Source organism: Leuresthes tenuis, unplaced genomic scaffold (assembly GCF_036924035.1).
Source record: "Leuresthes tenuis unplaced genomic scaffold, fLeuTen1.0.hap1 SCAF_12, whole genome shotgun sequence".
Classification (NCBI taxonomy): Eukaryota; Metazoa; Chordata; class Actinopteri; order Atheriniformes; family Atherinopsidae; genus Leuresthes; species Leuresthes tenuis.
Window position 1 is genome coordinate 19,410,155 of NW_027325366.1, and position 12,567 is coordinate 19,422,721.

Genomic DNA, 12,567 nt, shown 5'->3' on the forward strand with positions numbered 1-12,567 from the left:
GGAATTGCACGTGTTGGCGTCAAAATCTCTTGATCTCTGCGCTTGTTCCTCTCTTTTTTTTCTTGCTTTCTTCTTCAGGGATGTTTGTGGCAGCTAAAAAGTTAAGGTAGGATAAGTTAAGTTAAGTTAAGGGAAATCTGCACATGCGGAGGCACAGAAGCTGTCAAAGAGGTATGAAAAAATAGCTAAAGACTGTTTTGATTAGATTAATTCAAACAAGAAAACAAGATTCTTTCTACTATAAATGTATTTGTGCTAAGAGAAAAAGTTCAGCTGCGCAATTTCAGCAGTCTGGACTATATATCTATATATCTATACATTTTTATTTAAGTTTACAATGCTGTTAAGATGAAGCAATCTTAGATAGGAATCACCATGATTTTCATGCTTATGACATCATGCTCTCTTTCAAACTCACTTGGAGTGTTCACAGGCCAAAATGGTTTTGCTCAAGTGCACGTCAGATATGGTAACACAGGGAGTGCATCACTGCATCTTTAGTATCTGCCAGTTCGGGATAAACAGGTTGCCTCCTGCATACAAGCCTGGCTCTTGCACTTATTATTAGCTCTATCCCACTCAAGTGTCAGCGTGATGGAGCAATGTAAGACAGCCAAACAGGAGAGAAGTTCAGAAGAACATAAGAACAAGCTGCATGCATTAAAACACATCCACATCAAACAGGTTAGGCTGCCGAGAGGTTTCATTTGCAGTTTTCTCCCTTTGTTTAGGTCTTCTGCTGGAGACCTGATGTCAGTGTTTTTGAGAAAAGAGAAGAATTAAGTAACCCAAGGCAAACTGTACTCAGCACACAAAGAGGAAGTGTTTCAGAGACAAACTTTGCTACACACGCATGTTCCACACACAACAGGAATAGGAAGTATGAAGACGACAGGAAAAAAACAAATCCTCGTCTCAAAGCGACAGAACTGTTTGCGTGAACCACAAAGACGTGCTTTCTTTCTCTTTACCAGTGCAGGTGCTTCTAACGCAGCTGCCTGCTGTTCTGTGCAGAGTTGAGTTTCTGAAGGGTTTTTGGTGCAAACGATGAGCGAGTCACTGGAGAGAACGACAGAATGTCCTCTGTCGCCTCCCGGAGTGGAGTCCAGTCTAGAGGAGGATAAAGAGAATGTAGCAGATGTAAGGGAATTATGCTGGCAAGATGGAGGTCTACCAGTGGAGCTGCAGAGAGGGATGGAGAGCCTGCGAGTGAACAAAGAACTGACCGACGTGACCCTGTGTGTTCAGGGACATAGCTTCCACTGCCACAGAACCATTCTTGCTGCTGCCAGTCAATACTTCAGGTAAAAATAATCTCCCGTTTTGTTACTCTGTTGTGATGAGAGTGCTCGTTTTACTTAGTCGATGCATTTCCATACAGGGCCATGTTTTGCAGTGGTCTCAAGGAGAGTCACGAGGAGTGTGTTGAAATAAAAGGGGTTGACAGCGGGACGATGCGCTCTCTCCTGGAGTATACATACACCAGCAGAGCCCTGCTCACACATTCGAATGTCCAGGGAATACTCGAGGCTGCCAGTCAGTTTCAGGTAAAGCTGTTAGAATTTTATGGTGTGGGAAAATGTTTCTTTTGCACAACTGTCACCTGCATCACGTAGAGTCTCTTGTCGATTGTGACAATATCAGCACCAATCTTCAACCTCTTGGCGTCACAAGACTACAAGACAAGACGAAAGCTTGTGAAAACTGTTAATTACCAAAGTTAATTACCAAAGGAACCAGTTTTTGATTTGATGCTTACATAAAAAAAAGTAAGTAAGTCAAGTTTATTTATATAGCACCTTTCTTGGATAACAAGCACCAAGTGCTTCATCATAAATACACATCTTCTGTGTAAAGACTCCAACACTAAAGTATACATATAGACCTTTTGAGTAGATTATCTAGTTTTTATCAAGTTGGGTTTTAATAGAAAAAGACCCAAACCCAATTCAGACTCAAGCCGTTTAGCACACACGCTGCATCAAGGTAGTCGGTCCATGGCACTGAATTGAATGCAACGAGCAGCTAAATATGGAAAAAACAGTAATTCACATTCAGAAAGACAAACTCACATACATAACTGCATTTAGACTCATCCAATTGTTTTATCTTTTCACTTCACATAGTTTTCTCACTGTTTAGGGGAACAAGTGTCTCATTAAGTAAGAAATTAGTCGCCCTAAGAGGGAAGTGAAAGTTGGCCAGTTGTTTACACTTTGGATCAGTTTTCCATACAAGCTTGAATTAACCACGCAGCTGTGTCACACAGCAGAGGAGGCAGGTGTTTGTTTTCTTGTGCTTCTCTTTTTTTGCAAAAAGCTATTTTAGAGTTAGATTTTGAAGACAGATATCTGAGGCTTTCTGGTTGGTTCTTCCTAAAAATTGTCTTTTGGAGCCATGATCAATTTAATATAATTAAATTAGGTTACAGCTACAATCAGATCAAATGTAGGATGCAGCGCAACGTTTGAAAAAGCCTGTGTATCCTCACTGTTTAATTTCTTTTTCTTCAAACAAATCTTCAAGCTGTTGTCAGGTGCACCCGTGTGAACCCTGACATTCGTCACTTCATACTGGCCAACATTCACAGTCTGTTTGTCGAAACCGCTTTGCCAACAATTACAGCGAGGCTTCAGCACTCAGTTAGAAGTCAGTCTGATATTTACCACCGCATTTTCAAACCCTTTAAGTGCAAAATCACATCTTCCTCTCTGCCTCGTAGTGGGAGTTGTTCGGTTTGATAAAAACAAAGTTCTTACACATTTTTGAAAGGTAGTTACTTTACCCTTAATCACTCAGAACCCCGTTTTGCACAAAATGAAAGAGACGGGATGAAAAACAAATTTATTTATCTTATCAAGGATTCAGAGAATCGCATTTGAATTTTTGTGATGTTTTGGCCTTTTAGGCAGCACTGCCTTAAAAACAGGACACAGCTCTGTAGTGGAAATCCCTGCATGGGCTCAGGGAAAACTACCGCCATGTTCTCTCTGCCATGTTCAGCTCTTTTAAGATGGCTGAAGTGAAGTAGAAAACCTGTCCTGTGGGCTGATCAATTAACGCTTAAATCATGAGTGCATCAGTGACCATCTGGTTTGTTATCACCATCCTGTTTAAGAGACAGCATCCGTGATAGTATGATGGTGGGTTAGAGGACGTGGCATGGGGTCATTTTCACATCTGTGAAGGCACCATTTCTACTGAACAGTATATACAGATTTTAGGGCAATATATGCTGCCATCAAGTCTTTTGGAAATGGAAAAGAAGGGAAAAGAGGTCATCAGCTGTTGAGTGGCTGAAGTTCTAAATCAAACAAGAATGGGAGAACATTTTAAAACTACAAAAAAAATGGTCTTTTCAGGATCCAAACACTTAGGGAGGCAGCACAGAAGTAAATGTGATCCTGTCTCGACTCTTTCTAAATGTATTACTGAGATTAAATTTTTTTTTAAAAAACGCAATGAGCTTATTTTGAAAATATGTATAGCTATGTATAAATATTTAAAAAATATGTACACTGATCTGGCTGAGAAAAAAAGCACACAGATTTTTTTTACTCTTCAGGGGTTCCAAGCCTTGCTGTTTCACTGAAGAGGCTGCCGAGCACTAATGTGACAGTGATGTATGTCTGGTCTGTTGTAATAATTTACAGTCAAGAGCTTCAGTCACATTGTTGTGAGGCGGATATTTAAATGGAAAATAGGCTGTATTCATGTAGCACTTTTCTTTTGATCATTAAAAGCCCTTTTTGCACTATAACCTACATTCACAGACACACTCACACAACACTTTTTAGCTGATACAGTGTTACAAGCTACACTGTGCCTTTTTCTCTATCTCACACAATGATGGATGCTTCGGAGGCAACCTGGCGCTCAAAACCAGATTAAGCTTCTGAATGGCTGGGCTACAGCCACCGCTTTTGAAAGGACTTGAAAACTGGACACAGGGCTGTGCATTGGATAGGCTTCAGGAAGGGAACTCTTCACAGTGTGGACTGAATGTTGTCTTTGGAAAATCCAAGTAAAGCTAATCAGTCATATAAATGTTTCAGTATATAAATCCATATATAAATCTCTACCAGTTAAAAGTGACAGTAATTCATGCATGTTTTGTCTGTTTTAGTTCCTGCGTGTAGTAGATGCATGTGCTAGCTTTCTGAGCAAGTCTATGCAACTAGAGAGCTGTATTGGGATCCTGAACCTGGCTGACAGTCACGCTCTGCCAGCCCTGAGGACTGTGGCACAGGACTACATCACCTCTAAGTTCTCTCAGGTGGTCCAGCAGCAGGATTTTCTGGAGCTGCCAGCAGAGTCTCTGGAGACTATCTTGGAGAGGGACGACCTTGATGTGAAGTTTGAGGAGTGTGTTTTTGAAGCGCTGATGTCCTGGGTGAGAGCTCGGCGGGATGAACGCAGTCCATTACTGGTCAGGTTACTTTCACATGTGAGACTGCCTTTGTTGGAGCCGGCATACTTTGTGGAAAAAGTGGAGACAGATGAGCTGATACGTGGCTGCAGGGAAGCTTTTTCTTTGTTGCAAGAGGCCCGTACCTACCACCTCTCAGGCAGGGAGGTCAGTACACAGGGGAGGCCCAGAAGTGACACAACATCCTTTAAGTTAGATAGTGTTTTATGTGATTTTGTGTTGTTGAGGTTGATTTAAAGCCGTGAGGACCTTGCTGCAATTTCATGAACTACTTACATGGTTTCACAGGTCGTCTCAGAGCGAACCAAACCACGTGTGCAGTTCTTTCTGTCAGAAGTCTTCTTGATCATTGGAGGCTGCACTAAAGATGAACGCTTTGTTTCCACTGTAACCTGCTTGGACCCCCTGAGACGCAGCCGGCTTGAAGTCGCCAGACTGCCAATGACAGAGATGGAGGATGAGTCCCAAAACAAAAAATGGGTGGAGTTTGCTTGTATCACCTTCCACAATGAAGTGTACATATCTGGTGAGTGAACAAATTCATGTTTACATTGAAAGCTTGCCAACATGTAAAGTTGACTTTCTATGGTGTACATAAAAGTGAAATCATCTGATGATTATTCATCTGCCAAGTGATGCTTCCTATGTGTTTCTCTCACTAATGATTCATTATTTTTGAATCAGTATTATGTAGGCACTTTTATGTCCTGGGTTGTCTTCATTGTTTCTTAGCTTCACTGGCATTCAAATGCAATGTTTGAAGTGGTAAATTTAGAGTATATAACTGAGCCAAAACAACAGGAAGACATGGCGTCATCTGCGTTACAGTTACTGTGGTTTTAGGTGTTTCCCATCTAAGGAACTGAAGCTTTCACCTCTGGTTGCTTTAACTGCTCATGTAGATTGAACATGTACACTGGAGGGGTTGAGATGAAGTCATGGGATTTTACATGCTTTATCAGAATGATGGCGTTGTGGTCCAGAGCAACAGCACCAGCACAGTCATTGTTTTACCCATTGTGACACATCAGTTCTTAGAAATGTAAGCTTATGTGTGTGGAAGGTGACTGCTGCCTCAAATGATCTTTTCGCTGTAGGGGGTAAAGAGACGGCGCACGAAGTTTGGAAATACAATGGCGCCCTGGACAAGTGGATACAAATTGAGCCCCTTTCAACTGGGCGCTGGAGACACAAGATGGCGGTTCATGGTGGAAAGGTGTACGCACTGGGCGGATTTGATGGAGTTCAGAGACTCGCTAGCGTAGAGGCCTATGATCCTTTTCACAATCGTTGGACACAGGTAGTTCTGCTTGCAACTTCACATTTCCCTAATGTCACTCAAAGTTGCTAAATGTCCATTTAATGCGACTGTGTGTTTGTGCAAGAAGAAATGTCTCTGAGCCATTGTAACATATGCATCCTTCATTTTAGTCTTAGTCTTTTATGTCTTGCCCCTTTACTGCAGGTGACACCTCTTGCAGTGGGTGTTAGCTCCTTTGCTGCAGCAAGCTTTGACAAATGGATCTATGTGATTGGTGGCGGACCTAATGGAAAACTTGCCACTGATAAGGTTCAATGCTGGAAACCAGGAGCTGACAGCTGGGAACTACGGACACCTATTCCCATTGAAACTAAATGCACAAATGCTGTTACATTCAATAACTGCATCTATATAGTTGGTAAGTTGGAGGAGATGCTGTGTTTTCCACAAGCCATCGATTTGCTAATCATTTGATCTCTGATTCGTTTTAATATGGTACTTTGACAATCTATCTAATGGTTAAATCGACAAGGTTGTTTTTTTCTAAAATGATATGCAGTTGAAAATAGTTTACAGCTAATTGGGTTAACTGGTGACAGGTCAGTAACATGACAAGGTAAAAACAAGGGCATTTAAGAGGAGTTTTTAGAAGTGAAAATGGTTAAGGATTTATTACTTTGTTAAAGAATACCTGGGTGAATAGTTTCATAGTATGAGCAAGTAAGTAAAGTAAAGTAAAGTCTCTCAAGGTAAAACTGCAAAAATATGGAGAATTTCATCATTTACTATACATGATATACTGTAGAAATACCTATATGCAAGGGAGTGCATCTACACAAGAGTGTAGATAAAGAAATCCTTTTGTTTTTTATGTGGAAATGATGGATTATTTTAAAGAGGAGAGGGATGTTCCAGCTTGTTAACAATGCGCAGTTCAAAAGCCAGCCTCCATGATGATATGGTGGGTGCACTGATGCACAAGGCATGGATGACTTGCACATCCTTAAAAGGCACCATTAATATCCACTTAAAATCTTTTTCAAGGAAGGTCTATATTTCAGCAAGACAATGGCCCAATTCAAATCCCTTGCCCTGGCACTACCGTTCAGAGGTGCAGAGGAAAGTTTCCCTATCCCTGGAGAGATTAAGTTGTTATGGTTATCTTGCCATCCAAGCAGCCATCAAGCCCCCAATTAAAGAGCTTTATGATCATTACTCCTTTGTGCCTCAAAGAAAAGGGAAACAGGTATACCTTACCTCAGCAAAATGAAAAGGAGGAACAGGAATTGAGCAATGTTCAACCCACACAAACATGCATGTATTACAAAGGCAATAGCTCTGTAGTGAAACAGAAAAGAAAAATTTTCTTGCCTACCTTAAATCCAGTCAAAACATTTGACATATTAGAAAACGAGGCCCGGATCTGTTGAGCAGCAGATGAATACAACAACTACTACTACTGCTACTGGAAAGATTGCCTTTCAAAATTTCAGTAACTGGTGCTTAAAGGAGAAGAGGTGGTGTTTCTTTTTAAGCGTGGAACTGGAATCAAATTTAAAATGAGCACATATTCAAAAGAAATAATAAGGACAGTTTCTCAGTTTCAACCTTTGATATGCAGTTTGATGTTGCACAGTGTTCAAGTAAAGATAGGATTTGAAAATCGTTGCTTTCTGTTTTCTTTTCCATTTTACACAATGTGCCAAGTTTTGTGTGGAGTTGCTGGTTGACATTTACTGGGGTGCAGCATGCAAGTGAATCTCTATGGTAAAGTACTGAAAAATATACATTAAATTTAGTTCTGACATAATCAAAGGAACATTTTCCATGATTATCTTTATATCTCTATTTTTACACGGTAATTAGATTTTAATCAACGCCCTTGGAGTTTTACTTCTCATGTAATAAGTATTGCATGACTTGACTTGGAATTATATCAATTTCATATTTTTAATATAGCATGTTGTCTTTCAAGCATTTAAATACGTTGTATGTAGCTTTGGTCGATGCATGTGAGGATTTTAATCACAAAATGAGACGAGTGCAATGCCAAATAAGTACTTTAAGCCCTAACTTAGATAAGGACAGCTAACATTAGACACGTGAATGAGCTAAAGTTGAAAAACTAATTCAAGTCAAAGTAACTCGAGTTTTTCAAGAATGGAGTCTTTTTTTTTATTTATCTGCGAATGATAGTTGATATTTTCCACATTAAAATGGCCAAATCTTCTTTGCGGTTCCAGGTGGTGCCATGCACGCCATGTACTGCTACTCCCCTGTGTCCGACTCCTGGTGCCTTGTGACCCGTCTGGGGGAGAGGGCAAGTTGCGCCATTGCCGCCTGCAACAACAAACTTTTCATCACAGGGGGAAGGGACAACAAGAACCAAGTAATCTCCACAGTGATGTGCTGGGACGTTGCGCGAGGGGTGTTGACGGAGGAGTGCGTTTTACCAATGGGAGTGTCGCACCACGGCAGTGTGACGCTCATGAAGTCCTACACGCACGTACACAAAATAACGCCTCCGTCGGAGTGTCAGTGACACGGGCCCCTGCGAACCGGACTTAATTGTCGCAGGGAAATTGTGTTTGTGTGCTCATTGTATGCTCATTTGCCAGGTTACCGATGTAAGCACACAATACTTTTGGTAAATCTGATGTTTTACTGAACTCTAATTATTTTATTAAATTGAAAAAAAAGGGTTTTCGTTTTCCTCCTCTCTCTCTTTTTCTCTCACCGTTCCTCGCTCAAAGGGGGGGAATTCATCTAACATGGTTAAATATAACACCACAGCCCCAAAGTAAGCATGAAACTGAATGAAATCAAGGACCGATCTTTGTGCACGCACTGCCACCAAGTGGTGAAAGTAAGTAAAGCTGGGTGTGCTGAAAACATCCTACGTGAACTCTTACCTAAAATTAATATTGGCGCAGCTACTTTAGCCTATTTTAACTTCCACAAGTATTTGAGGCCTTCGTATCTTCTTCCATTCTTTCTTGTAAATGACCCGAAACCACCTCGCACACACCGTCTGGTCGAACAAGTTAGACGCTTCTTCAGATACTGGCGTCTAATAGCCAGGTGCGTGTCCGGCAAAACCTTCAAACTAAACCAAACCAAAGCCAATTCGGATACAATGCCATACACCCGCGACAGTAAAGGAATTTAGATTTTTAGGGTAAATTGCAGATGTTAGTACAAACAGGTCCTCGCTGAACTTAACTCATTTTAGAAGTCACTCTGGCCTTCCTCCAAAGCAAGTCAAGCAGGTGTTTTTGTCCATCTGCTTGACTTGTGATACTAAGCAGGCTTAAATTTGATATATTCTCGACTTAGACATATTGATTCTTTTATTATTCTTAAATTAAATGTGTCCATGTCACAGTCACAATTGTGCTCACAAAATTGAGTTTCGAATTTTACTTTGAAAATTCAAGTGACCGGAAACAGCTCAGGTGTTGACACCTGTGCGTGTCTCAGTAAGCGTAACGTTTCGCAGACGGGATCTTACTGTTCCTCGTTTTCCGATTAAGTGACTACATTCTCAGCACTTCAGGATCAAGCCAGATCGGACTTGTTGACGGGAAAGTTTGTACTCTTTGTACTCGGTAGTGGCCGAAGTGGGGTTAATCTTTTAGACGACGACAGGCAAAAAAAGAAGTTTCAAAGAAAGTAATGTGACGGCGAGGACGCACCTGCTTTAAAATAAATGAATACATAAAAAAACCTTTCCAAAATGGATTATCGATCTTTCTACGTCTATTGTATCTTTACTTCCTGTCTAGGTGAGTATTTGTTTTTTGTAGTTTTTCCTTTATTTATGTATAGAATTAGTTTGAGAGCAACCAGTGCAGAGAGAGGATGACCAAATGTCCCTGTAGGGCTGACACGATCAAATTCCGTCCCCCCCCCCCCCCCCCCCCCCCCCCAGCGTGGCGTGGGTAGAAAGATGTCTGTGGTGTAATGGATCGAATATTTTCATAAACCCTGGAGTCGATCCTGCACTTGCTCGCAAAAATGAACACCCCTGTAATGACCTTTAAATCAAGATGGCTGTTTATTGCTCTTTATGATTTGATTACTCTGAATTTACCTTTGATCTGTGCTCGTCAGCTTTTTAAAATGAATTTTCACCTGCATATCTGAGTCTTCGTTAATGGAGGTTGCTGTGTTGTCCTTATGTTTGGTCCCGTATTGTGGTGGTCTTTCCCAGAAAAAAAAAAACGTGATCTCCTTGATCTTTCTCCAGTACTCCACTGATTTGCAGCTGATGACCTCGGACCTCCTGCAGATGTTGCTGTGATCAGATTATGCGGATCACTTTTTCTATTTGCCCCGTCTGAATAATGAGCACAGATTTAAGTCAGCTTTGTCAGATCTCTTACTGTTTTATTGGCTCACGCAAAGTTATGTCTGTGTAACAAGGGAGGGTTTGACCTAAAGTAATTGACACATGATATCAAGGTGCCCATAGTCATTTTCCAGCTTCATTACTGTAAAGTGATTTTCATACAGATACTAAATTGTGGCATAGCCACCCTGGGCACTCAAACGAGGTCCCGATAAAGACACTGAGGGGAAGAGGTGTAAATGAACTGCAATAAACCAGAGAAACATTAAATTTGAAGGCACCAGGAATCAGTTATTCACCGCCTCCATCATGCTCCAGAACTGCAGTCTGCCTGAAGTGCCCGGAAGTGTGATCTCCACCTTGAAAAAGAATCAAACACACACACCAGCGAGCAAGATTCACTGGTCGAAGTGTCAGTTAGGACCCAGATATACCTGAAGAAAGATTTTTAAAGGTTTTATGGACAGATGACCACATGGACATTTGCCGGAATGCTTGTGGACACAAAATCAGCTCTTCAAAATTAAGTGCAAGCAAGGTGGAGGAGCCGTACTGGTGTGAACGAGTTGAATCCCTTTGGGTTTGATGCATGCATGACTTAAAACTAACTGAAATCTTTCAAATGTTTTTTACTCATTTATTTATTTTTTCTTTTTGTATGTAGTTGCCGGACAGACTCCAAAGTATGCGCTCCTGGGGCAGAGCATCATTTTCAATGCAGACATCACAACACTCCCAGATGAAATCCTGTGGAAACACGATGGGAACAAAGTGGTGGAGTTTGATGGCAACCAGGAACGACTGTATGGCTCATATGTCAAAAGGGTTGTTCTTAACTGGCATTCTGCAGATCTGGAAATTGATCAGCTCAGATATGAAGACAGTGGAACTTATGAGCTGGAAGTATTCACAAAAACAAAGTTGGATCGTTCAATTTATAAATTAGAGGTCATTGGTAAGTTTGTTGTTTTTCTTCATTTTACTTTTTTGTTCTTCTTTAATAATCGACACTGGTCCCACTGCAATCCCACTGCAAAAAACGCAGTGGGAGATGTAGTGTGTACAACTACTGCTTCACCAGTTTAGAGTTTGACCTAAAGATTAGAGTTGGTTCAAAGACATTTCAGATCTGAAAAATAAACCGATAAAGGTCCCATGTTCAGATGAAATAAAAACTGCACTTTTTCATCATGTCAGCCAAAGCAAACTCCAGACAGCAGAAGGAACATTTAACTTGCAGCGTAGTCGGGGCTTTGGACGACTCGTAAAGCTGGAGGGAAAATAAGTTCAGCAGAGTGTAGAAAATCTACATTCTTGGGGTAGATTTTCTTTTTCCAACAGGGGATTCTGAGGTGTAGCTGCTGCAGACAACGAGAGGAAATGACAGCGATTAGAAGTGTGTGACTCAGACGAGCCGTTCCACACAGCCAGTGCGTTGATGTTGTAAAGACACCTTTTACACTGCTCATGGATCACTCTCATAAAACAATAAAACCTAAAGGTGTGGGGCCATACGTATTACTACACTGCTAACTCTTTCTGTTTCACTTTGACGTTTTTAACTTTAATTCTAAAATGAACAGCAGAATGAAATGTTGCAAACAGGCCCACAAATATCTGAAAGAAAATGTCTCCAAAAACTAATTAAACTAGATGACTTTACTCAAAATAACCATGAATATATTGCTCACTGACTTAGTTAATGAATTTTTTCAGGTAAATAAATCTAGCCTTCTGTCTAAGAAAAATGAGAAAACATGAAGCCAGCGCAAAGAGTGTTAAACCCGCCGTGTATCTAATGGCAGATGGAGGCGAGACTCCTCTGCCGGATGATATGAAGATTATATTGAAGTCAATGGAATAATTACACAACTTCTTACTTAATATGTTAACGTCAGAAAACTTCTTCACAAGTTTCCAGTCAGACGATCGTGTTCATATGAGCCGGGGCTAATTTGTCTCTGATAGGCCACAACTCAAAGGAGGTTTATGATTTCTGCCCTTATCAGTTCATATCCTCCACTTGATTTCAATAAATCAAGATACAAGTGACCAAAGTGCAAAACTAGAGGCTTCAGAATGTCTGCAAACCAGTGGGTAAAGTCCCTTTGGAAATCAACTGAAAACAAACCAGTTTAGTCTGGATGAGTGTGTGTTGTACAGTCACAGGGAGAAGAAGTCTGACGGTTCAGAGGTTCAGAGGCCAGGTTCAGAGGCTTCCTCTTAACCTGGCCTGAATTCAGTCCAACTGCTCATGTACAACTCACATAACACCCTCTAATAGGCCAATAACTGTCATCGTTTACATCCACCATGATGTGGTTTGAGTTATATCATATTTCTGTTGCTTTTAGTTACTGATCTCCTTTACAGTTTTCTTGTATTTTCTTTGAAGTATCTTTTTAATTTAACATGTTTTCCTCATCCAGCCCTGTTGTGGATGTATAAATGCATTCCTTGTTTTTGTATAAATCCATGTCAAATAGGAGAAAATGAGTATTGTGTTTACATGTTGGCTTTTATGTG

General features: G+C 40.8%; 1 protein-coding gene across 1 annotated transcript; it reads left to right on the forward strand.

The window, feature by feature from the left end:
- Positions 1 to 699: 699 nt before the first annotated feature.
- Positions 700 to 8,376, forward strand: klhl6 (kelch-like family member 6). The gene is made up of 7 exons (XM_072396947.1): positions 700 to 1,304; positions 1,382 to 1,547; positions 4,127 to 4,576; positions 4,718 to 4,955; positions 5,527 to 5,729; positions 5,895 to 6,108; positions 7,934 to 8,376. Exons 1-7 carry the CDS (start codon positions 1,048 to 1,050, stop codon positions 8,230 to 8,232), a joined length of 1,827 nt encoding a protein of 608 aa, XP_072253048.1. The 5' UTR covers positions 700 to 1,047; the 3' UTR covers positions 8,233 to 8,376.
- Positions 8,377 to 12,567: the final 4,191 nt, after the last annotated feature.